We start from the raw sequence: 26,924 nt of genomic DNA on the forward strand, positions 1-26,924 counted from the left end.
ATCAGGCCTCGAACAATTACTTATGATAATAATTTAATTATTAGAAGTAGCGAATTGAAATTACGTTAAAACTTACAAATTTCCGTCTAGACAGAAGACCACCTAAAGTCGAAAACCCTAAGTACGGTAAGGTCAAATATATTTTACAAAATAAAATAAACAGAGCAACTTTTGATTTGTCAATTGAGACCTTCAGTAGATCGTAAATAGTTGGTAAATAAATTAAATAATTTATTTGAGCGTTAGAAACGCATTCTCCCATAGCATGTTTCAGATCTCGTGTGTCAACCCAGCTGACCACGAAGCATTTAACAAGCAATTAAGTGCACTCATACGGTTCAGCAAAGTTTGTTACATCTGTAACTTCCTATATAGCAAATATGCTTCTGGCATTTTGTTACACAATTTTGAATATTGTCTCCTCTCTATATGTTTATTGTTTTGTCATTTAAAGTATGCCGCCATGGTAAATATTTAATGCACAGTACCCAATTGAAAATTTATTGAAGTATTCGATTGTAAAATACATGAAAATCTCCCCAAAAATCTCCTCTTTTTTCTTGATATAAAAAGGATATGAGATGTATTTTAAGGAAGTACGCCCAGCACGTACTTTTGTGTGGATATTGTAAAATTTATTGGCTAATCTTTTGGGTCACTTGGGGCTATATTCATCTCTCAAGGTGAATATCCTGCCTTTTCTTTCCCTTCAGGGGCTTTACAAGAAGAGTATTTTGGAGTTTTTTCTTTGGGCATCCATTGGAATGCCTTTCAAGGATTACTGGGAGGACAATAAGTCATATTTGTGCGTATAGAGTTTGTAGCTGAAATTGGAATGCCTCTCGTGTGGGTGACTTTCACGGTCAAAGGTCACATTGAATGATTTCTTGCTTCACTTGGTGCCTGTGGGTGGCTTTTCATTTCTTGACATTTAGTAGCTTAAGAAATATATTTTTTTTATTATTATTATTACAATCTCTCATGATTTTGCAATTTTTTGGCAATCAATTGCTCCGGAATTTACTTTTCAGCTGAGATTTTATATACCTAACATATATAGTTTGTATTTTATTTATATATAGCTACATAAATAAGAGTAATATACTGTGAGTAATATAATTTTTTTGCAATAAAATTAAGTAATAATTTCGGATTCCCTTGTTAATAATTCATTAGTGCCTGTCTTATTATTTTCTTGAACATTACTGTGGGAGATTATAAAATTTTATTAGATGAATTCTCTTTTTTTTCTACACTTGTGCGCATTGTTTGTTTTCATTTGTAATTCATGTATAAACCACATTTATAATTTTCCTTATTGAGTCATTTTTTCATCATAATTCATTTTCTTTCATCCATTCTAACAATGAAGCTAAGAAAAAAAAGAACACAACTGTCATATCTAAATCACCGTTTAGTAAGAAGAATTAATTAGAATGACTTTATAAGAAAAAAAATGTCTTCATTCAGTGTTGGAGTGATTTTGTGGGTTGTTTTTGCAATGAAATTTTGTGGTTTTATGCCAAAAATATATAACTCTATTCTCCCCATTTCTGTTTAAAACATAAACACACAGCAGAAAATGCTATCATGGAGCAATTAATCAGTTTTTGCTGGTAAATCTCTGGTTTTTACGACCCGAAAAGGGATATAAAAGCCTCAAGATTGCAAAAGATAAATAAAAAAATGTCCCTTTTACGACTCTTCTGGCTGTCAGGAAGGAGGGAATTAACAAAACAGCACAGAGGAGGAATGATTATACTTAAAAATTGCGGTAGCAAATTAAAAGTAAATTGTCTTTTTTTTAATTCTGTCGCATAACATATTTTTCATACCACAATAGACACATTTTTTTCTCTAGAATTTATGCAAAAGCACAGATATATGTTTTTCCATGAGTTGCATCGTATTTTTTGTTGTTGTTGTTGTTTTGGTTCATATGTGATTCTCTCATTTAGCTGGTATTTTATTGGGTTTTGTGGTGAAGGGGTTATTATCTGGCAAGTTTTAGGGAGTTTTTTTTTCATTTATTTAAAAAAAATTATGTCAGGGAGTTAATTAAAAGTAAAAGTAGGTAATAAAATTTTATTGATAATTCAGCTCGAAGCGTTTTATACATCAATTAATTACATATAGCACAGACCGGGGGTAATAAAGCTCAAAACGTTATATGTAATGTTACTTAACGAGATAGAACAAAGTGGTTAAGGATATTGTAATAGGAAATTTTCCAATCTAGAACCTTTACATAGAACAATTTGTTCTATCACGCTAGGAAATGTTTTTTTTTCTGATTTTGTTAAACCTTTGGATGACTTTTTTAGCCCCACAAAAACAGACGATTTCCTTAACACTTGGAGGACACGAATTTTTAACCTCAAACTTTGAACTTAATTTTCTATCATAGAGAAAACGTTTTTTTTTTTATTTTCTTTCGACAAACTTACAGTAATTGAAATCGTTAGTTATTATTCTGTAACGGTTTAGAGAGGTCGATTTGGCAGCTATTGCCAGTTTTGTCCTTCAGTGTTAAAATGCATTATTTTTTAAATTAAATTTTAATTAAAGTATGAAATTCCTGACTAGTTAGATCCTTCTATAATCCAACAATAATTCCAGAAAAGAAAAATTCCAAAATAATTTGAAAAACATAAAAACGGAATTATGCATTTCCCCCTTGAAACAACACCACATTTTATATTATATGCATTATATGAGAAAGAGTGGGTTTAATATTGAGAAATGATGAGAGACATGTAAAACAGTTACCAACGAGGAGCGACCGGCGAGAGAATGAATTTTCCATTTCTTTTTTTTTTAATAGTTTTCCTCTCTTTATTTCCCACGCAATTGTTGATGCATGATTGTGTGGTTAATGAAAGTAAAATGGGTTTAATATCCAATTCACATTTTTTTTCTTATTTAAAGAGGTGGAGGCGGACGGCTACAAAAAAAACATGTTGGGATAGCGAAATGTGGAAATTATTATATTCGAAGATCATCCAACACTACCGCCGTCGTATAAACTTTCAAATTAAACTCTTTCTAGAGCATCTCCGCTTCTTTTTTTTTCGCACACACGTCTTGGCAACAATCACGGATATACATATGCGGGTTATATGGAATTGAGACAAAACGACAAAAAACATAATAGCCGTTACTTGAGTATATGCGCGGGGATTGTTGTGAGTTACAAAGTTGGTTTATTAGTGCAAAAACAGTGAGAGAAAATCACAATATTGGTCTCGAAAACTGTGAGTGAGTGTTTATTTAGCAAAGTTCAATTACAGTTTGTTTTACGCCTTGAAAATTGACGACGAAATGTTACAGCGCATGGGTATGTTGGGGGGGCTTTTTGAAGTAGGTAGTAGAGAACATTTTGAGGAAAAACATTGCTTTTGCTAACTCCATGGGTATACATATAGAGGAGACTTGTTTAACCCAAATTAATGAAATTTCCAACTGGCAATGCGACACACACGGCGTGAAGGGCTAACACAAAAAAAGTTCTATTAGTCGAATTAAAGCAAATTCAATTCAGTCAAGGAGTTTTTTTTCTTCTTCTACCCTCTTGAAATTTCAAGTGAGGGAATTTATACATTTACAATGTACTTTTCTCTCTTGTAACCACTCAACAAACTTCCTGTTACAGTTTGGCTTTTTACAGCAGCCAAAATAAAGAGTTTTCAAGAGCATATTCTCCTCCACAAGAAGTAGAATTTTATAACATTTATTGTCATAACTTTCACCTTTTTTTTCTCTCGTTTTCTTTTCCATTTCAGAGAGGAATTTTGAATATTTTACAACGTGTGCAATGGCTCAGGCTGAATCGAGACAGATACTTCGAACGGAGTAAGTATAGTCAATAAAGATACACCCACATTTGATATATCCACTCATAGTGTCGTACAAAATCCCATAAAATACTCACCAAAGATCTCTTGTAGAAAACAATCTCAATATGATTGGGGGGATGATTTTATGTGTGTGTGATGCAGAAGCATAAAGCAGGGATGAGATGGAGAATTTTGTCTGATTTTTCCATCATATTCCTATATTATATCATCTTTATGTGATAAATACTTCTTTTCCGAATGTGAAATGTTCAGTAGCAGAAAAATTGATTCAATTTGTCGCTACTGGGGGACGCGAGAGAAGCAAAAAAAAAAGAAGCAAAAACATATAGTATAAGAATAGCAAAAGTAATGAGAACGTCGTCATAGATGGATGATTACCAGACAGATTTAATATGTAAAGTAATTTTTAACCATGTCTCTCTCGTGAGATTTGTGGCTCGTATTTTCAAGAAAGTATTATCATGAAGTAGAATTGAGACTTCTTTCTTCATTATTCATAAAAATCCTCATTATTTTTGTATATATGGTTAGCTTCCGAATGTGAAGGAAGAAAACAAAGATTTAACTCTAGAAAAAAATGTGAATGGAAGTTTATTTTAAATTCAATCTCACGGTGTTGTCCTATTTTCATTTTGCTGAAATTTCCGGGATGTTGTTTTGAATTATTTGTGATTTTCCATCTGTGAAAATTAGACAAATTCTACATGGCGTTTTATTGAATTTAATTCACATGCAAAAGCTTCAGGGATTGCTTTGGATTTGCTACATATATATTGGAGATGATGATGAGTTTTAAGGGGGGCGACGTGGTAGAGGAAGGATACTCTTGCCAAGTAGCAGGAGAAAGAGAATTCTAAGGAGAGAATATATATTCCAAAATCGATTTTCTCAAATTCACAGAGACACTTTAATATTTTCTAGAGTAGGTAATGCAAAATTTACACTGATGTCTAGAAGGAGCTTTCATGGCATTTGTGGGATTAAAAAAAAAATGAAAGCTCTGGAATAATTATCTTTGCATTTATTGCAGGAAGAGAGCTTTAAATAAGAAAAGCTCAAGGAAATTTGTTTTAATATTTATATCACTTTAAATCATATTTATATCTTAAAATAAATTATTTTTCCAACCCTTTCCGGTGCTTGGAGAATATTTAAATTTTTTTAAAGCTCAAATTTTGCCTTTTTGTTCTAAAACTTAATAGCAAACCCCTAAAATAAAATGACACAGTTTATAAACTTTTCAACAACATTTTGGCATATTTATTGGCATTTTAGGCTCACAGTTTGATAAAATGGATTGCCAATAAATTTCCCAGAATGTTCAGTAAAAAGAAAAGACGTTGCCTATTTTTATTTAATGGCACCCATTCGGAGGAGCTGGAATTCTCTTTCAGAAAAATGCAACACAGTCGTTGAATCTTCAATCAATCTATTGCATTAAATTTTTTATCACACAACAACCAGTCCAATATTCATGCCTGAAGAACCTCCTTTAAACTATAAAAATTCAAATGATACCAACTAAAAGTTTTATTGGTTCACGTACTAAATTTTAAATAGAATCGTTTACAAATCGATTTTCATTCTCCGAAATATTGTTAAACATTATTTGAATATGATGTTCAATTTAGACAAACTGCGCGGAGGTGTATCAGGTACAGAAATCAAGAAATTTTCTCTTCACAGTGTGATGGTAAATTGCAATACTGTGAGAAATTATTAACTGGAGGAAGTAACATGATGCTGGTGTTGTTGTGAAAATGTTCTGAAAAGTTACGAGAAAGTTGTGAGGGGTGGCACACGAAAATTTCTCACATCTCATCCCTTAATTATCAAAATGATTGTGATTCAGGAAATTTGGTGTGTTTTGTGGGGGTTGATACACGAATGGATATTTGTATGGGTGGAGGGGCTAGAAGATGAAGTTATAAATTGAAAATTTTCCTTCTCTTCCAGCGGGGGGATAGATGATGTGGAGAAATCGCTGGAACTGCTCGATAAGGTGTTATCGGAGTTTGAAGAGCCAGAATCTCTGCCTCCACCAGTTGAGCCTGAGAGCCCTTCGCAGGGCCATCAATCTGAAGACGATGGCTACATGAGTATGAATGGGCGACGGTAAGTTTTGTTTTAGTCTTGTCTTTTAGGGGAGTGTGGGGTAATTTATTGTCTCTTTTTCATCTCTTATCGCGTATCACAAAATGGCGAAAAATCACAGAGGGTGGTTTTACTTTTTCCAAAAAAAAACCCTCAAAAAAAAAGAGAAAAACATATAATACTTGTACATTGTATATATAACCACAATTGGACAGTACTATTACATTTTGATTTGCTCCTCTTGCGTTTCTATATCTTTTTATCCGTCTGTCTCGTCGTCGAATGAGGAAAGGAGAAAAAAAAAGTTGATAAAATAGACGATAAATTTATTTTCTTGTTGCTGAATGATGCGGGGGATGTGCAGAGGAAGAAAAATTTCCCTTTCTTCCACGTCTTTGTCTCTCACCAAATGATAAGTAGACAATTCTTTTTGGGTTTCACTGCCATTTTCCCTTGGAAATAAATAAATTTTCTTTGTCTATTTCTTGCCTTATCACGCTAATGAATGTGAGGGGAATATTTCTCACTGAGGGGTGAATTTTTCACATACATATACGATGAGGGGAGGGGGGGAGGGGCTAAAGAGGGTGGATTTTCCGGAGGATCCACTAAAAGAGATTCCTATAGATTCATCTAATGTAATTATCATGGGGTGGTGTTGATTGTATGACAATCAATAATGGAACTTTCACTTAAAGCGAAGGGACATCTTTGGTGTCATTTTTCATTGTACCTACTTATGTTACGGACAATGGAGGTTTATTGCAAAGAGAAAAGACTAAAATTTTCTTGATGGGCGTGCGAGGGAGCGGAGGGATGATGGAAATTTTAGCGATTATAAGAGCTGAAACTGTGCTTTTAGGGCAAAATTCTCCCCTGGCTTTCAAGCGACAGATGAAGGGCTTCCACATGGTACGAGCACAACTGATGAGAGACCACCACCACCTGAGGAAGCCGAACGAATCATCTCGAATATTTTACCCAGGTAAAACTTTTAATTCAGCTCATGGGACACTTACAGTTGAGTTCGATAAATTCCTCAGGGATGGTATTGAGTATCAATAAGGGAATTTCTCTATATGTGGGCTGCTATGGCTCTGGGAGGAGGTGAAGGCATTTATAGAAAGAACCTCAAGTTCTTAACTTTAACTCTCTTGGAGGGAAAAAATATTTATTGATTTACTTCTCTAAAATTTTCAAACCACAACTTCCTTCTTATATAGTTTTAATCTAAAAGTTTCAACATTTGTCGTGGAATTTTTCTCGACTTCTTTGTCATTTCTGCGGGAGGGAAAACTCATTGGAAAATTAAAGAAAATATACCTCAAAGTCAGCAAATGGGTTATCAAGAAATTTTTACCAACCCCTCGGTGGTTATCCAACCAAACGTAAATCAAATTATTATTTTCTCGTCAATTTCCACAGGAAGTGTGAGTAACGAGGGGGTTGGGAGACTACACATTTTGGTGGTGAAAAAAATCAACTTCGTCACGTTACATTTTATCATTTCTCCACTCCTTTTGTCGTGGTTTTCCATCTTCTTTCCATTTCCTGTCATTCAAACATAAAATTTTCCTCAACATTGGAAACATATTTTTTTTTATTTCATGAGATATATATTTTTGGGCATTATAAAGAAAAAAGAGAGACGAATGAAAAATCTTCTAAAAGAAAAATCACTTCACTTGTTGACTGATGTAACCACTTTGTCTTATTGTTGTGTCTTCACATCGTCTTAACCATCAAGATATGTGCGATAATGAAATGTTGCTTGAATGAACAACAATGTGCGGAGGAAAAGCTCAACAATAAACTGCTCTTTTGTTTTGCAACATAGAAATAGTATCAGTTTGTCTTGGTATAGTGAAGTTGACGGATGCATTGCAACTATCTTATCATTTGATTTATTTGACTTGAAAACTTTCATATTCCTTCAACATTTCACATCTTTTGGCTTTCCTCAATTGCCGTACATATTCCTCTTCCTCTTTTGCCTATCGAATGAACCATGGAGGGAATTATTGGAACAAATGGAAAAAATCTTCAATGAAGCGTATTGAAAGGAGATGAAATTAAGAAAGGAGATTATTCATTTTGAGTTTTTTATCTTTTTCAAAATAGATCTTATTTTTTAGAAGAAGAAAATCTTAAAGATGGGGAAACATTAAAAAAGTCTAAAGGAATAAAAATTTTAATTAAATAGAAAAGGCATAGTAACCAAAATTATTGCAAACATTTGTAGACCTGATGAAGAACCCAAAAAGCTCTCGAAGCGTCCGCATGTAAAGGCGTATAGGAAAAAAATATCAGAAGTGCTTTAAGCCACACCCTTATTGTAACTATGTAATGTATATATATTTTTTAAACGCATTTTATATACTACCTTCAATTAATCAACGTGTGATTAATAAAAAATCTTATCAACCCTCGTTTGAAGCATTGAAGCTTATGCTTTATGTACTGAAAACAACTTAGATTTAATGGGAAAGTTTGGGGAAAGTAATTTATGTATTTTTATGAACATTCTGTTATAATTTTTTTAAGAGAGCTATCATACTTAAGCTTCAAGCATATGATGCTTAAGATTTTACATCTGAAAAATCGAGAAAAAACAGCATTGTTGTCTCTCTCGTACACATATAGAGCTTATGATAGTATAGACCCCGTAAGTCTGGCAACTTTTTCTTAATTCTCTACGAGATTTTCTTAGATCTTCTTCAGTTTTCAAAAACGGTTTAAAAATGAATAAACTCCTTTTCTGCTTATCGAGAAAAATTTTAACTTGAAAAAAAAACTTGTTCCCATATTTCTCACATTGGTTTTTAAGTCATGTCATGAAGTTTAATATTTCGCATATTTTCCTCATAATGGAGAAGAAGCCCGAAGGTGAAGTATATTTCTGGAAAATCATATATTTTAGGGATGAAATTTCTCCCGGAGAGGTGGGAGTAATTGAAATGAATTGGTATGTACGCGATGTGAAAAAAAAACATTTATACATTTTAATGGATGTAATGAGGAAAGATGTATAATTAAATTGTAGAAAAAAAACGTCCACTTTACCGTCACACCAAGAAAATTCATTATGACATCGTCTAATGAAGTTAATTGACTTGTTTTTCCTATTCTTCCGAATTACATTACCATCAATGCGTACATACAGGGGCGTCGGAACTGGGGGGTACAGGGGGTCTTTTGTACCCCCCAAAAAATTCGAGGGGCGCCGAAGGCGCCTCAAAGGGGCGCCAAAATCACCCCAAAAGGGCGCCGAAGGCGCCACACAAGGGCACCAAAAGCAATACAAAGGGGCGCCGCAGGCGCCCTTTCAATTTTTTTTATAATAAGTCCCTAATAAAAAAGGAGAGACAAAAAAATTAAAGAATAAAATTTTACACAAAGGCGCAAAAAGAGCTTAAAGACATAAATTGAAAATTGTTAAAAATAAATAATAACGATTCAAGGGGCGCCCTAGCCTCCTGAAATTATTTGAACGTGCTAAAGGGCGCCCTCACTGTATGAGAGGGCGCCGAAAAGGTTCTGAAAATTATTTAAAAAAAAAATTGTAACATTTCATGGGGCGCCCTCAGCCACTTAAATTTATTTCTACGATCTTAAGGCGCTCTCGTTGTATCAGAGGGCGCTTAAAAGGTTCTGAAAATTATTTTTAAAAAATTGTAACATTCCAAGGGGCGCCCTCAGCCACTTAAAATTATTTGAATATTCTAAAGGCGCTTTCGCTGTATCAGAGGGCGCCAAAAAGGTCCTGAAAGTTCCCAAAAATAAATTATAACGTTTCAAGGGGCGCCCTCAGCCTCCTGAAATTATTTGAAAATTCTAAAGGGCGCCCTCGCTGTATCAGAGGGCGCCGAAAAGGTTCTGAAAATTATTTTAAAAAAAATTGTAACATTTCAAGGGGCGCCCTCAGCCATTTAAATTTATTTTTACGATCTTAAGGCGCCCTCGTTGTATCAGAGGGCGCCAAAATAGTCCTGAAAATTATAAAAGAAAAAAATTGTAACATTTCAAGGGGCGCCCTCAGCCTCCTGAAATTATTTGAACGTTCTAAACTCTAGACTCTCTACACTTTAAATTTTAAGGCAATTTTTTTTTATGAGTGAAATTGTTTCTTTTCTCTACAAGAAATTTTCATATTTTACTCTAGTATTTAACACTTTAAATCTTGGCGCCCTCTGATCTCCGCTAAGGGCGCCTTTAGACGGTTCAAATAATTTTAATTGATCTAGGGCGCTCTTTAAAGCGTCGCAATTTATTTTTGAAAATTTTCAGAACCTTCCCGGTGCCCTCTGATACAGCGAGGGCGCCTTTAGAACGTTCAAATAATTTTAGAAGGCTGAGGGCGCCCCTTGAAACGTTACAATTTTTTTCTTTAATAATTTTCAGGTCTATTTTGGCGCCCTCTGATACAGCGAGGGCGGCTTTAGTAGAGACACTGTTCAAATTGAGTTTTAATATGTTTCACATGTTCACTTTATTCATTAAAACGAGGTAAATTCGAGCGAAGCGCGGGGTTTTGTTGCGCTTGGCGCAAATTTTGGATAGATAGAAAAATTGAAATGGAAGATAGATGTAATAGAAGATTGATATCGAGTCTTTGTACCAAAGAGCCTTATTTACCATCTGCACCATACACTGATTAAGTCTCCAGAATGGAACCAAAATTAGTTTTAAAAGTAGGGGATTGACTAAGATTCAAAACAAATGTGGCAATTTCCCGGAAAAGCGCTGGGAAACATACGGATTTTCCCAAAGAAGGTAAAGATTTATCATATAGTTGATTAATTTCTTAGTTTATAGGAATTGTAGAATATCGTAAAAAGTTTCAGATGAAAGCTATATAAATACTTATTTTTTCGTAAAAAAATAATTTTCCAAAACCCATTAAAAGGTAAAAAATAAATAAAAAAGTTTTCCCTGACACGTATTTTTTTGTTTTGTTTTTAGTCTCTAAATTCCACAATATTGTAATGCATTTTTTTTTCTACCTTCTATGGGTTTTTGAAAATTATTTTAATTCATAATATTACACATTTTTATAGCTTACATCTGAGACCTTTTACGATATTCTACAATTCCTATAAACTCAGATGTTAATCAAGATAGTAGATGATACACCTTTACTTTATTTCGGAAAATCCGTATGTTTACTAGCGTTTTCCCGGGAAATGGTCACTCTTATTTTGAATCTTAGACGATCCCATACTTTTAAAACTAATTGTGATTCAATTCTAAAGATTTACTCAGTCAGTAAAATGTGAAACTGGCTGAAAATAAGGGATGGGCAAATTGTAATGAAAGACTTTAACTTCTTTATATATTTTTTAAAAATAACTTTTTAAGACAAAATTGTAAATTTTTTGAAAAATATTTTTCCCTAATCGGTATAACTATTAATTCTTATTTAGGATCATTGATTACCCGCTATTTCCAATATTTTATAACATAAAAAATAACTTTAGGTACCTACTATAAAAAATAATTCAAAGACCTTAGGGTGGAGTGGGAAAAAAATAAATGTGCAGTTTTGTAAATATTTATTGTTTATTTATTTTTTATAAAAAAATCTAATTTTTACGCAAATTTTTCAATCTCAATAGCTTTGATAGTGTCGAGTTAAAATAATGTTATAAAATTGATATTTTTGACCATTTATTACCTATTTATAATTTGGAAAGTGGAAAGTGGACTGAAAATGCATTTTCACGTTAAAATAGAAACAAATTGTCTGACACAAAGTTGTAGCTCGGAAGATCTACATATATACATATTAAAGAAAGTTGTGTTTGTTGGAAAGCGTACATTTTTTTTAATCTATGTTTTTCCTCTTGTTTTTTGTAAGATCGTCGTGTGGAAGAAAAGAAATAATGTGGAACGACCTTAAGAGGTCTTAAAAAAGCTAACTTCCTTCGAGAAAAGTTTTTTTTTGAAAACCTTAAAAAAATTGTTCATCATGCAACTGTCCATGAAAAATTAGAGGGTTCACATTTCGTACTGATATATATAAAAAAAAGACCCTAAAAAAATAGGGGGGGGGCGCCAGAATAGGGGGGCGCCAAACTAGGGGGGGGGGCGCCAAAAAAGGGAGGGAGGGCGCCAAAAAAGGGAAGGGGGGCGCCAAAATGTTTGTCCCCCCCAAGCTCGAAAACGTTCCGACGCCCCTGCGTACATACATATAGGTACTTATACCTGAAGAGATGAGAAATTAATTAAAAAGATGAAGAAAGTTTGTTTTTCTCGCCCATAAATCGTACTACATGCCGGAGTTTTCTTCTCTTTCTCAATGTAATTTTCCCTTTTTGAGCTATTTGGATTCTCTCTACAGTGTTATAGTTTTTCGGTGGTAATGCTTGAATGAATCAATTTCTTATTAAAAATTAATTGAGCTTGTTTAAATAAATTGCCTCAATGTTGCTCGCGGGGTATATTCATTTGAGAGCTACCGGTACTTGAGAACGTGACAACCATTAAAATATAGTGCTGAAAAGTCAGTGAAATATTGAGATTAGCACGACGTTCATTTATTCAAGCAGGAGGTACTGTGTGTGTGTGTTTGGAGGGTGGAAAAGAATGAAATGATGCGGGGGAGTTGTAAAACAAAAGACTTCTTTCCCACCCAGATTCACATTGAAATGGATGCGAGATGAAGCACACGGATGAGACAGTATCAAAAGCTCCCTCCCACACCGTACAAACACTTCACACATTCTCTTGCTCAGCTTTTGATTTCAACGGTCTTCACTAAAATGCAGAGCTAAACAGGGTGGGGGTGGGAGAAAGAGGGGGTGGAGAAGGGTTACAACATATAACATAAGTTGTCGGTTCTTTAGGAATGTCGAGAAGAGAGAGAGAGAGGAGAAAGAGCCATTTGCAATTTATCCAAAATACAAACGGAGGGAGGGTGGAATTAATGAGGGTACATAGAATGTTTTTGGAAAATAAGTGCTTACGAGTTTAGCAATAATAAATTCACATTGAATTTAAAATTGCAGAATTTCACCAACAACTAGTCCACTTTCGAGTTCGACCAAGGAGCAACTTGATGGTATCTTTGCACGAATGCGAAAAATTGAAAAGACGCCAACGGACACGGAAATTGGTGAAAAGGCAACAACAAGAATTGAAAGCGGAAATCATGCGCAGCAGACTACATTGGTATGTTTCATATTCATACATAAAAAAAATACATTTACGCCAAAAAGGCCTTAATGCACGGTGTGGTACAGAGGAGGAAAATGCGGAAAGCACGAACAAGAAAATGCTGAATACTCAAAAGATGTATTTTGTATGTATATAAAAATCCTTTTTACTTCCTATTCACATTTCCATCTTTTCACCCAGGCTTTCCCTAAGGGATTATTCGATGGTATAATGCGCGAAATTATATTGGATTTCAAGTACCAAATGGCGGTTGTTGGGTTGGAAAAAAAGCTCGACTTTATTTTGAAAAGTCATTAAAAACATCGCGGAATGAATGTTAGTTTTCATTGGGAGCTTTTTGCTTTCTTTTTCCTTCAAATTAATTTAACAGTTTTCCTCTAAGGGCATCAATTATATCGCTGAGGTGCCAAGGATCTTATCTTTCTGTTGCCTTTGGTTTCATACAGAAGTCAGCAGTAGAGCATCATGATTAGTAGTTACTGTGTAGACGTGGGTGGGAATTAAAGGCGCCAAATGTCCCCTTCTACCAATTAAATTCATTTGAAGTCTTTAAAAAAATCCTTCAAGCTCGTTAATCAATATTAAAGCTTCTGCCTGAATTTTTATATTTGAGCTTTTAAAGCCCGAAATCATTAATTCATTCATTTGTTCTATTATTCATGTCAATTTGAACATTGAATGAACATCAATTATCTACTTTAAAATTCAATCATTGATTTTATCGGCAAAATAATCCATCTACTGATTTGTTATTCGATGTGTTTTCATTCTGTGATCATTTATTTTCGCCCAAATGCAATCCATCAATGAGTCCACGTCAGAGCTTTTGCCTCTCGAGAAACTTTTACTCATTATACGTATAGTACTTTGAGGCTTACATATCAGAAAGTTCTCGGGAATTATTTCAAAATACTTTTAAAAACTGATTTCTGATTCCTGGAATAAGCATTGAAAGAGAATAATTGAGGGAAAACGGGAAGAATTTTATGGAAAAAAAGCAAATGAGAAAAAAATAGCCTCAAACACGCCAAATATTCTCGATATAATTCCCATTGATTTTTCTTCTTCCTTCATTGCAATTTAAGTGTTGAGTTTGAAGGGAAAATTGCACGACAATCATGTGCAATATGCTGTATTGTATTGCCTTTCATTTCATTCAATTTATAGTGCAATAGATTATCACACAGTCTACCGCCTAAAATGAGCTTTTTATATATACGAAAAATTGACATGAAGCATATGAAGGAAAAAGCTTTTACGATGTAACCATGAAAAATGCAATCAAAGAAGAAAATAAAATTCTTTTTATATTTTTATTTTGACAAAAATTATGATTTTTTAATGACTTGTTTCCTTGCTTGTTTCCTGTAGTTGGAGAAAATAAAATAAATTTCTTTTAATAGATTTCCGAAAAAGGTTAGGGATAAATATGGGAAATTATTCAAGCAAAAATCACAAAAATGGCAAAGTTTTTGTAGTTTTTTAGAGAAATTTCTTTAAATTCTCCAAGTTTTTCTCTTCTCTGGAAATTATATAAAGCTTTCCTCATGTAGCAGGGAAATCCGGTAATTGCGCACTAAAGCTCCTGATTCATTTGTTGACTTTCATGAGAAAAATTATGTAAAGTAATGAAAAGTTTAAAGTTTTAAAGGATATATTGACATGGAAAAGTTTCCAAACTCACAGGAGAATTTAAAGAGAGAGAAGATTTGGGAATTTATTTGATGTTTTTGGGGATTTTAAAAGTAATTTCTGAGCTTTTAGATAAAAATAGTGTCCCTTAAAATTAGTTAGAGGATCACTGGAATTAAGGTACTTCCTGCAACGTGAATGTCTTTAAATGATAATGTTGAGTTGAGGAAACTCGTCGATTGTGTCTTGAGATTTAAATAAGAATTTATCCTGAACTTATAAACATTTAAATTATATTGTAAAGTTCTTAAAATACAAGAAAAACTATTTATTTACCTCAAAAAAATTAAATTTTTCTTCTTTATTTCTTTTCTTTAATTTATTTTTTGCCTAAAACACTCCAAAATCGTTGCTTAAAATTAAAATTTGAAATCTTCTCATCGCTTAAATTCAAGATCAAAGGTACATAACCTCCTTTATGTGATTTTAATGTGAAAATTCAATGGTGGTTTCCACCCACTCACTCCAGTATTAATTTTCCACACAATGATTCCTTGAATTAGTTGGTGTTCCACTTCGTGGCCAACACCAAGTATTGTAATCGTCGGATTTTCCGACCACCTTAGATCGGGCTCAAACTTGGTATGAGCACGTTTCAGACAACCCACATTCCAAAAATGGTGGTGGAAAATTTTTGATCCGGCCGGCCTGCCGGCTGGCCGGCCGGCCGGCCGGCCGGCCGGCCGGTCGCCCAAACTTAGCCTTATAGCTAGAGAACGGTAACAGATAGAGACTTCCGGTTTGAAGTTTTCTATAGAAATGTGGGTGTAAAATTTCATTTTTTCGCATTTTCAAAATTCAAGATGGCCGCCATCCGCCATTTTGAAATACTGTCAACCACTTCCCTTACAGCTAGAGGTCTGAAATTTTAGTATGTTGTAGAGCTCAGTGAGACATTTTCATCGACAATTCATACTTGAAAATCGGTCAAGCGGTTTAGCAAATATGGCGGCCTAAAGCAAAAAGTGTTTTTTCTATATATCTCGAGAACGGCTTGACCGATTTTGACCATCTTGGTATCAAATGAAAGGTATTGAGAAGCCCTACAACTACCTAGAACATTTCAAGTTTCAAAAACATCCGCAAGAGGCGCTAAAAACAAAAACAAAAATTGCCTAACTTTAAGGGGCTATATCTCCCAACATCTGTTATCGTTTTCCTTTAAACTTTGATATGTTGTAGCCTGACTCAATATCTTTCTCCAGTCCGAAAATGAAGAAATTCTATGTCGCCGTTTAGAAGATATAGCCATTTGAAAAATTCTTGAATTTGAAAAGTTCTAAGAGCCATATCTCCTGAACTGCTTGTCCGATTTTGCTCAATTTGGTATCAAATTAAAGGTTTTGCAATTCTCTACAACTTTCTAGAACATCAGAAACCTCTAGAACCATTCCTTCGAGACAAAAAATGCCAAAAACTGTTTTGGTAGAACAAAAATCCGCCATTTTGTGTTATGGAGATGACCTTGAAAATTATTGAAATTTATGTCAATTTATAGCCTGTTTTAATACCTTTCCAAAACTAGTCAAGAAATTTCTGTAGGTCTTATAGAACCAAAGATATAACCATTTTTATCCATCAAATTGCCGAATTTTACAAAAAAAATTAACTTTGCCTACTAATACTGCTCACAAATAGTATTACAACGCATAAACAAACTTCTACACGTTGTGGGACACCAACTCTTATAACTGGACGCGTTATGATTGACTTTTCTAATGAATAGTGAGCTAATGCATTTGATTTAAGGGCGCGTAAAGAGAATGACTGAGCATTCTTATCATCACCATAAAATGCTCTTCTTGGCACAAAAAGGGGTGAGGAGTGTGGGTGAAGAGAGGAGATTAATTAATTAATAAATCCTGCAAGGAATTTTCCTCCTCTGAAGCACGTCTGCAATTCATGCATCTGGATGCGGAGTTTTTTTTCTCTTGTGCGTTTGATGTTTATGCTTTGGGCAGATATGCGGCGTGGATCAGACGTTGAGACGGATGATGATTAATGGAGTTATTGTGAATTATTTTTGCAGCCAAAAGCACGTCCTGTGACCGTTGCGGCGAGTCGCTATGGGAGTTTACCGAATTCTAGTCCACCCCGTGAATTGGGGGTGAATCGCGTGAAGGACCAAACTGTAGAGGCTTCAGCAGACTTAGGTGGGGGTGGGAAGACAATTTTGGGTATGGGAATAAGTGCGGTGCACGATGCCGTCTTACGTGGGGTTGGTGTGGGAAAAATTCCAGGTGAGTAATGGATGGAGGAAGATTATTATATGATTGTTGAAGTAATATTGCATGATGTTGGGAAATCATTGTCTGTGCTTTAATGTCATATTTTCATACATTTTTTTTTCGTTGTTTTCCCCTTCCGTTGTTTGCGATGGGGGGTCGCGCGCTCATTCCTTGTGTGTGGTGTCGGCGAATGGTTTGTGAATTATTGATGTACCAGAGCCAATTGTGAATGAGCATCCTGTTACGATTTATCCGGGACGTGCTTCTTCACCGCGCCGGGGATCACGCAATACATCATCGTCAATGGAGCGACATCGTGACATTTGCAAGAATTCATCCCATTTGCTGTACGATCAACAGGATTCAGCGACATCGGCATCGTCGGCATCATCGGATGAGAGCAATCATCTCAATCCACCCCCCTTAGCTATTTTAAGCAATTCTCCGTCCGCCCAGCAATTGCTGCAGCAGCAGGAGCTCCTCTCCAAATCACCACCATCTTCGATAATAATGCAGAAGAATATTCACAATTTGAATCGCATTAAAGTACGACATGGCCATAATAAGAATAATTCCATCAATTTCGACGGAACACCCGGTACGGGGATTCGTCCAAATGACAGTGATGATTTCTCCGATGATTCCCTCGAGGAAACATCCCTGCCACCGCCGCCGCCACCCCCAGTGGTACCGCCACCGCCTACACTGTCGGCACCAGTGACGCCTAGCAAGAGGGGCAGCATTGCATGGGAGATTAATTTGGATGACTCCGTCAGTGGGACGGATGAACCCCCGAAGGCGGCACAGTCGCACGAGTCCATCAATGCAAAGGTAAATACTCACACAATTAGCACCTTTTTCCACCCAACCCCTCCCCCCCCCCACCTTCAGCACACTGCACCCTTGGGGCGTCATGTAATTCAATCTGTGAAATATTGACACTCTCATGCAAACATACGATGATGAGATGGAGATAAAAAAGAATCTCAATTCTCATTTTCATTCTCGGTGTGTATTTACCTTCATCGAAACTATACCTACCTATATGCATTGAGAGTTAATTTAAAATGTAACCAGACAACCCCAATTTTCATCCCTTCCACAATCATGATTTCAATTGGAAAAATAAAATTTTTCTGAATATGTATAGTGGAGGGTGGTCCAAAACTGGCTATGGGAGATTTTTTGATCAAAGTTCTTTAAGGAAAATTTTAATTTTATTGTTAAAAACAAGGGGTGTTTATCTGATTGAAAATATTCGGATGCTTCGCCAAAGAAATCAAAATATTCAGAGACGAACATTTCTTTTTTTTTCAGTCTTTAATTGCTGGTAGAGACTAAGGAGCAAAAAAGCCTAAAAAGTACTAAATTCTAGCCAAAGAAGTGAAATTCAATTTAGTACTTTATGGGCTTAATTTTATTGCTTTTCCCATATCTACTTTTTCTTTAGCTAGAATTTAGCATGTTTTCTGAAAGAATTTAGTACTTCTTCGGCTTGAATTTATTCGACTAGATTTTAGTATTTTTTGATAATTCAATCTTAAGAAGTAAATTCAATAATTAGAAGTACTAAATTCTAGTTGAAAACATACTAAAATCTGACCGAAAATATGTATAGTCAATTCTAACTGAAAAAGTTCTGAATTCAATAGGAAAAAAGTACAAGCCGAATAAGTACTAAATTTAAGCATAAAGAGTACTAAAATCAGTCCTGCAGGGTACTTAAAAAACATTTAATTCAAACTGAGAAAGTAGTAAATTCAAGCCGAAGAAGTACCAAATTTTAGCTGTAAAAGGCTGTAAATGAGAATATTTAGATCTTTGGAAATATTGTGATTATTCGTTAATCTTCGTGTTATTCGGCAAAAGAGTCAAAGTATTCGGCAGATAAACATCTCTTGGTTAAAAATGTCTCTGTTAGTTTGTGCAAAAATAATAATAATTCTCCCGTTCAAATGGGTCACATTTGAGCCTTCCTCCCCTAATTTATAAAACATTTTATGCATAATACCTGGAATACATGGTTGGCTTCAATTGTTTAATCACACTGCAGAGTCACACAATATTGCGTGTGGCAATTGGGGAGGGGGTGGGATTTGCCCAGACCAAATTGCACATATTCCATAGATTGCCAAAAAAGGTATGATAGGTCCTCAACCCCCGCATGATGTTGTATCTACTTTGGCAAATAAATAAGGGGATGGGCGACGGCGCGGGTATTGCTCTGTCAGCACTCAATAATTCACCAATATACATAATGATGCATGTGCAAAAAATTGTCTATGAATTTCTGAACAGCATTTTTATTTCATCCCCAAGGGTATTCTCATCTCCCTGTCCCTCCCCCGCCTTCCCCTACCACACACATTCTCCTGGAAATATATTTGATATTTATCGTATTAATGTAAAAAAAAATGAAAAAAAAGGAAATTTAGTAGATTTTGGAATTGAGTTGCAAAAGCTCCCACCCTCATCATGCAAATCCATTTTGGAGAAGATTTATTGCATTCGTGAATTGAATAAGCAAATTTTAATCGATTTTATGTCACAAATAGTTTCCTTTTGTGACACAGAAATTCACAGAATTATACATTTGAAAGAAAGAAGAAAAAAAACTTTAGAAAATGTTCTCGGGAATTCGTTGAATTGAATGGAGGAAAATGAGAAGAGAAAATGAGCTGAAATTTTGTTAAATTGGGGCATAAGCAGGGGGTAATTATCTGGAAAAAGGTTTGTGGATTATTCCCGAATATTTTAGAATAATTGATTAGATTTGACACCTTTTTTAATAAAAAAAATGCCTTCACTTGGATTTTTGGTCAGAAATTTCTAGTTAAAAGAATTTTATTTAACCCGCTCTCGTCCGACATGAAACATAAAAACATTGAAACATGCGTTCTTTTATCACGATAGAGGACATTTTCCAGGCAAAACGTCTTCTTTGACTTCTTCTGCGTGAATTTCAAGTATTTCTAATAACTAGGAAAAACATTTGAACTCATAAAAAAGGGGAAAATAAAATGTTTCATGTTTGAGTCTACGTATGATCCAAAAAAACTCGAAAGGGTTAAATCTTTTTCTATAGAATACTAAAATAAAAGTCATAACTGACAAATTGTAAGAAAGGAAAAGATTTTTAGCAGAATCAACCCCAATATTGAAACAAGAAATTGAAAATAAACTGAATTAACCCTTTCGCATCCACGTGAAACATTGACATTGAAACATGCGCTTTTTTATCGCGATATTTATTCTGTGGATGCTTTCAGAGGATTTTTCTCAGTCAGAACGTCTTCTTTTGTCTCTTTTGCGTGAAATTGATGAATTTCTAACGTGGAAAAATAATTTAATTCTTAAAAAATTGAGAAAACAGTATGTTTCACGTTTGTGTTTATACGTATATGGCCTAAAGAACGCGAAAGGGTTAAAATACGTTTCATTAATTTAAATTACATTCCGTTCATTTAAATTTCAATTAAACCTATCAAATATTCCGAATAATTAAAGCTTTTATAAAAATTAAATGAATAAATTTTCCCGAATATTTGATATAAAATGGGGGAATATTTGAATATTTTTCTTTCAGATAAGCACCCCTTTTTTGACATAAGTTTCATTGTATTGATTATCATGAGAATGTTATGCAATTTTAATTGAACAACATTTCCCTTTCCCCCCAAAAACTTTATCTTTATGACAAAACGAATGAAAAAAGATCGAATATATTCCATTAAATGTGTAGGAGAATCATATGGCAATTATTTTGGAAATTAATTGAAATAAATGGGATTTTGCGTGGCTTTGAAAACGAGATGGAGAGAAATGCGCCATTCTGTTGTTCGCGCCGGAAAGGGGGGAAAATCATAAAAATTGCGTGTCGAAATCTTTTCCATTAAAATACCATCCAAACTGGCTTTTCACGTAAATAAAAAAATAACCATGTGACCATATATATTTTATTTTCTATCTCCTCGTAACATTACATAATTCGTCGTGAGATTTTCCGTAACATTTTTGGAGAGAAGTTATTTGAAATATCCACCATAAAATCCAATTATATTGAGGAATTGAAGGTATTTTAGCTGTGATTCTTTCGAAGAAAAGAATAGCACAGCTTCTGTGTCCACTCTAAAACTCAAGGTCGTCGGATCGGGCTCAAACTTGGTATGAGCACGAATTAAGGTCCCCACATTTCAAAAAACGTATGCGCCGAAAAACTTTTCCGGCCGTCCGGCCGTCCGTCCGTCCGTCCGGCCGTCCGGCCGTCCGTCCGGCCGTAGTTTGAAGCTCAATTACAAGAGAACGGTAATAGATAGAGACTTGCGGTCAACGGCAAAGTTCAATTATCGACTGGAAGTCGTCCAACTATGATATCAAATTCACCCCCCCTCCCCTGCATCCGCCATTTTTAATTTTTTTCAATTTTGTTTTTGCTATATCTCAGCCCCTATTATAGGTAGAGGTCTGAAATTTTAATATGTTGTAGGGGCCTTTAAGACCTTTTCAACAATAACCCATTTCCAAAAATCGGACAAGCGGTTTAGCAAATATAGACTTTTATCGAAAGTCGGGCATAACTCCTAAACCGGTTGACCGATTTTAACCAAACCGGTTTTGAATGAAAGATCTCAAAAAGGTCTACAATTATCTATACATAGAAACTTTCAAAAGTTACCGCTAGAGGGCCTACAATCAAAAACAAAATTTTCGATGAGTTTTCGACCAGTTTTCGATTAATATCTCAAAAACTGGACGATAGATTTCGATTAAATTTTAGTATGTTATAGGTGATAGGCACACCTTTTAACCAAAAAAAAAATAAAAAAAATTTATGTCGTGGTTTCAGAGATATAGACCAAAACAGGTTTCCATATGTACCGATTGTTGTAATATTGCCTTATATTGGCTTAACGGTACTTGATAAAGACTTTTCGATTGAAGTTTCATCAGGTATAGTGGGCATGACCTATCAGATTTTACTAATTTCAAAATTCAAAATGGCCGCCTTCTGCCATTTTGTTACATCAACAATTACTTTCATCTGTTCACATATATTTTAAACAAATTAATTGGCGCCCCGCGAAGCGGGGCGCCTTTTTTATACATAAAAAATATAAAAATATAAAAATATATAAACCTATAAATATACATATATAAGTACAATGATGGTCCAGCAGAGTAAAGGGAATGTACTGGTAAGTTTCACTTACGGGCTGTGATTCTTCCTTCAGATGACAGTCCAAGTGTGGTGAAAATTGAGGTGGATAAATTTTTAGGAATGGCTTTCTCACGCATCGAATCACAGCCAACGCGTGTAAATTCTGGGGAAAGGCTTACTCATGCGCGTTGGCTGTGATTCGTTGCGTGAGAAAGCCATTCCTAAAAATTTATCCACCTCAATTTTCACCACACTTGGACTGTCATCTGAAGGAAGAATCACAGCCCGTAAGTGAAACTTACCAGTACATTCCCTTTACTCTGCTGGACCATCATTGTACTTATATATGTATATTTATAGGTTTATATATTTTTATATTTTTTTTTTACAGAGTCAAAATACATTCCGACATATTTTCTGTAAATCATACAAAAATGTGAATTATTTCGTTTCTTTTTCGTTACAAAAGAAAATGATGATTTTTCAGCAACTTTTCTTCACTATCATCGTGATTTGAAGAAAATTGTTCTGTTTCCCCTTTACAATTTGTTTCACAGCTTTCACACAACAGGAGAAAAAATGATTTTTTTGTGTGCTGTAAACATAAATACTTAAAGCTCCCATAAATGAGGTTTTTCTGTTAGAAATAATGTGATGCTTCACTGAATTAAAGATGCTTCCCTCAATATTACCGCTGTGCACGTAGAGAGAAAAAAGTTGTTCGATAAATTCTTATTAAATGATTCCATTAGGTATCGTGATAAATCTTAATGGGCACAAAAACCAGCTTATTGACATATATTTCGTGTGGTGTGCGGTCTTTAATTGTTGTACGATGTGGGGAAATACATATACGCACAACTTTAATGCAATCAAGCCAAAATTTACTTTACTATATACATACATAGCAAATTTGCCACCATATATGGTCACTTTCCTTCGCATGTGCAAGTAATTCGCTGGTTTTATGGTTAATAAGGAAAGGGCATAAGTGGTGGGAGGGGGGGTGGAGGGAGGGAAGAAGACAAGAAAAAGAAAAGAAAAAGGGAATGTATATAATTGATAAAGTGTAAAAATTAATTAATTATTCACTAACTGTTTCTTCCCTTTTTTTCGTGAATAATTTGTAATTTATTCCACGTAAAGAAACAAACCTTCTTCTCTATATATAGCTCTACCCACCTTAAGGGCATTTTTAGGAGGGTGTGAAAGCTGAAAGGAATCTCCCCCACCCCTCTCATCGAGCCAAAAGCTCCTCTATGGCAGAAAAAAGGCAGATAGAGTGGTAAAATTTAGTCTTTTATAGCTTCCAGAGTATTAATTAGTTAGGTCAACTCATGGCAAAAGACTGCAGGCAGTGCTAGAAACTTGAAAATTGGCATAAATGTTCCTTAGGGCATATAAAGGAAGGAAAATGAGTGCGGTTTGGTTTCGTCCGCTAAAAAGCATATGGCGGCCAATTTTCAAAATGGCGTCCTTTTGAGCTATAATGTAATCTAAACTTTGTCGTAGGTGGCTGAAATTTTAGTATGTTATAGCTGGCATCAAGACCTTTCCAACGATAGGTCAAACACCTTTGTACGTTACGCAGAACCGGAGATATGAGCTTCTAAAGAAAAACATAAAAGCTGGCAATATCTCAGGTTCTAGGGTACCGTACAGAAGGTCAAATGACCTATCGTTGGAAAGGTCTTGATGCCAGCTATAACATACTAAAATTTCAGCCACCTACGACAAAGTTTAGATTACATTATAGCTCAAAAGGACGCCATTTTGAAAATTGGCCGCCATATGCTTTTTAGCGGACGAAACCAAACCGCACTCATTTTCCTTCCTTTATATGCCCTAAGGAACATTTATGCCAATTTTCAAGTTTCTAGCACTGCCTGCAGTCTTTTGCCATGAGTTGACCTAACTAAATGGGAAATAATCAATAAAGGTTAAGTAAAATCGGAAAGTCGATTGAATGGCTAAAGACACGAACAAACACACTTCACTTTCATGTTTGTGTGCTCCCTTTGAGTGATGAAAATGAATTTCCTCCACTCAGTGTGAACACCCATCCATATACATACGAGCCCATCTCCTCTATGGCCTTCACATGCGGCGGAGTTTATTTACGCTTTAGGGAAAACTCATCTTTCCCCTCGTCAAACTTTTCTTCTATACAGGGCAGGGGGAGGCTCGCAAACACTTACCTCAAAATTTTACCTGATGCGTATACCTCTACCTCATTTTATACGCCACCATTCGCTCCATCCCCCCACAGCCATGCGTCCAATGTTCTCACATAGCACTAAAATATAACATTTGTGAAGAACATCAATGGCAGCATTATTCACTTAAAGTGCTCTGTCGATTGGCAAATCACCTGTGTCTAAATTGTGCGAAAGATGTGCTCTAAAAACTCCAAAAGGATCTTCCGAGAAGTATCCGACCAAGCTTTTTGTTGTGGCTTCTTTTTTAAAGCTCAATTGAAGCCCCTTTTTGTCTAGAAGTAAAGTAATTTGAAAGAGAACATTTTAAAAGCAAAATTCTTAGCATTAGAATTCTGAGAAAAATATTTTTTGTTCAGAAAATTATTCTATTTAGGCAAGAGAATATTTTTTTTTTAATTTATGATTTTATTTGTTGAAAAAATGTGTTTTGAACGATTTATTGGGCGGAATTCACTACTCATTTTAAGTCAGTTTTTAAGTCGATCGTAAGGTTTTAAATCAGTTTTATTTAAGTCTGACTTAAAATTTTTAACAGGCCCTGTACACAGTCTACTTTGTTTTGAAGTTGAAGAGCAAAAATGGCTCACTTTTTGTATGGGAATTTTTCGCCTTTGGTAATAAAATTTTAATTTTTTGACATTTAGAATACTGATCGCACGCTGAGAATCTGTCATTTTGTAGGTTATTAGTTGTAGAATTTAATGGTACAAACGGATTTGAGATTGATGCTGTCAGTAAAAAAGCGCAGTCCAACTTCATTTTTTACCAAAGAATTCCATACAAAAATTGAGTCGCGTACACGGCCTGATTTTTAAAATAAGATTTAAAAAAAAAAACAAAAAAATGAATGAAATGAAATGAAATAAATGGCGGAATTGACTACTCAATCGGACTTAAAATATTAAGTCGGTCTTAAGGTTTAAAGTTAGTTTTTTTAAGTCTAACTTAAAATTTTAAAGTCGGACTTGGATTTGTCTAACTTGTCCTGGAAAATATGTAAGATTTTCTGATTAAAGAACTATTTTTTTTATTGTAAAAATTTTAAATCAGACTTAAAAAAAACTGACTTTAAACCTTAGACCGACTTTAAAACCGACTTAAAATTTTAAGCCTGGAGTAGTGAATTCCGCCCATTGTTAATCATCAGAAAAATAATAAGATGACTAGAATGTAAACTCTGGTCTCTCCTATGTCTCATAGTTCAATTAAAATATCAATGAAAATTTTTATTTTATTACTTTGAAAGATTTCTTTTTATTCAAAAAATGTATCAAAAAGATCTTTCTTTAATACTTAATTTCAAATTCAGTATAAAAGAACAGGGGGGCAATAACTATGGCCTAAGGTGAACCATGAACGCAAGATTTGCGATCTTTATATGGAGTGATCGCAAGATCGCAAGTGTGAGCGCAAAAATGTATGGAGTGATCGCAAGATCGCAAGTGTGACCGCAAAAATGTATGGAGTGATCGCAAGATCGCAAGTGTGACCGCAAAAATGTATGGAGTGATCGCAAGATCGCAAGTGTGAGCGCAAAAATGTATGGAGTGATCGCAAGATCGCAAGATCGCAAGATTGAGCGCAAGCAATTGAACCATGAACGCAATAGTTATTGCCCCCCTGTAAAAGAAAGGCAATTTCTTATTGAACAACCTCGCCAACTTCCCCAAAAATATCGACAATGTTCTACATAGTAAGAGAACATTCTTCCTACTATATATTTCCATATTTTCCAGGCAAAAAAAGAGGATACATTGTGCCTGAAAAACTGTGCTTAAAACGCATTATTTCAACATTTTTTCCTGCATCTGTTGGAATTTTTCATACATCAAGTCAATGAAGAAATAATCTCCTACGCATTTCCTTCTTTTCATCACCCCTCAACCCCCCTCACCCCTCATATTCCAACAAGATGTTCAAGGATAGAAACAGAAGAGTGTATTAAATTGAGAGGAGAAAATATATTTTGTTCCCTAGATTTGCAAAAAATAAGGGAAGCACAATAAAAGGGAATTTTCTCTATTGATTTTTCTGCTTCACTCTCACATGATTTTCAATACAATCCCATAATATTATAATATATATTTTGTGTTTTATGCCGCACCGTGATAATTTCCAAGGAAGTATTATTTACAGATGATGAACATAAATAGACAATAATGGTTGGGCTTTTTCATCTCATTTAGTCGATCACAGGCGAGAAATTTAATATGGTGTATTTTGTATCATTGTTGTGAGTGCCTCGCGAGGAGTTATGAAACAATTTGCGCACTTGAATTAACAATAGTGGGAAATTAACTTTATTTAATCTATTCCAATGTAATAAAGACAGATAGATGGATTTTTTTTGGCTAAGGGGGAAGAGGGAACACCACACTAATGCCTAAGAAGCTTCTCTGTGGGATTTATTGGGGGCTTCTGATGTGGCATTTAAATTAGGATTTGCGAGAGTAGAATGGATTCGCCAAGGTGAATTTCGTGGTTGTTGTCGAAAACAGGT

At 34.8% G+C, this 26,924-nt stretch overlaps 1 protein-coding gene across 8 annotated transcripts in view; it reads left to right on the forward strand.

The window, feature by feature from the left end:
- Positions 1–26,924, forward strand: part of LOC129791411 (uncharacterized) — a 95,008-nt gene that overhangs the window by 44,700 nt on the left and 23,384 nt on the right. For 6 of the 8 annotated variants that reach the window (XM_055829573.1, XM_055829575.1, XM_055829578.1 and 3 more), the window contains 6 exons: positions 3,783–3,852; positions 5,814–5,972; positions 6,814–6,936; positions 12,959–13,121; positions 16,849–17,059; positions 17,265–17,878. In XM_055829573.1, coding sequence (XP_055685548.1) covers positions 3,783–3,852; positions 5,814–5,972; positions 6,814–6,936; positions 12,959–13,121; positions 16,849–17,059; positions 17,265–17,878 — 1,340 coding nt within the window. The remainder of the gene's footprint in view (positions 1–3,782; positions 3,853–5,813; positions 5,973–6,813; positions 6,937–12,958; positions 13,122–16,848; positions 17,060–17,264; positions 17,879–26,924) is intronic. The other 2 variants (XM_055829579.1, XM_055829580.1) reach the window with 1 other exon arrangement.

The sequence above is a fragment of the Lutzomyia longipalpis genome, chromosome 2 (genome assembly GCF_024334085.1).
Source record: "Lutzomyia longipalpis isolate SR_M1_2022 chromosome 2, ASM2433408v1".
In the NCBI taxonomy this organism is placed as follows: domain Eukaryota; kingdom Metazoa; phylum Arthropoda; class Insecta; order Diptera; family Psychodidae; genus Lutzomyia; species Lutzomyia longipalpis.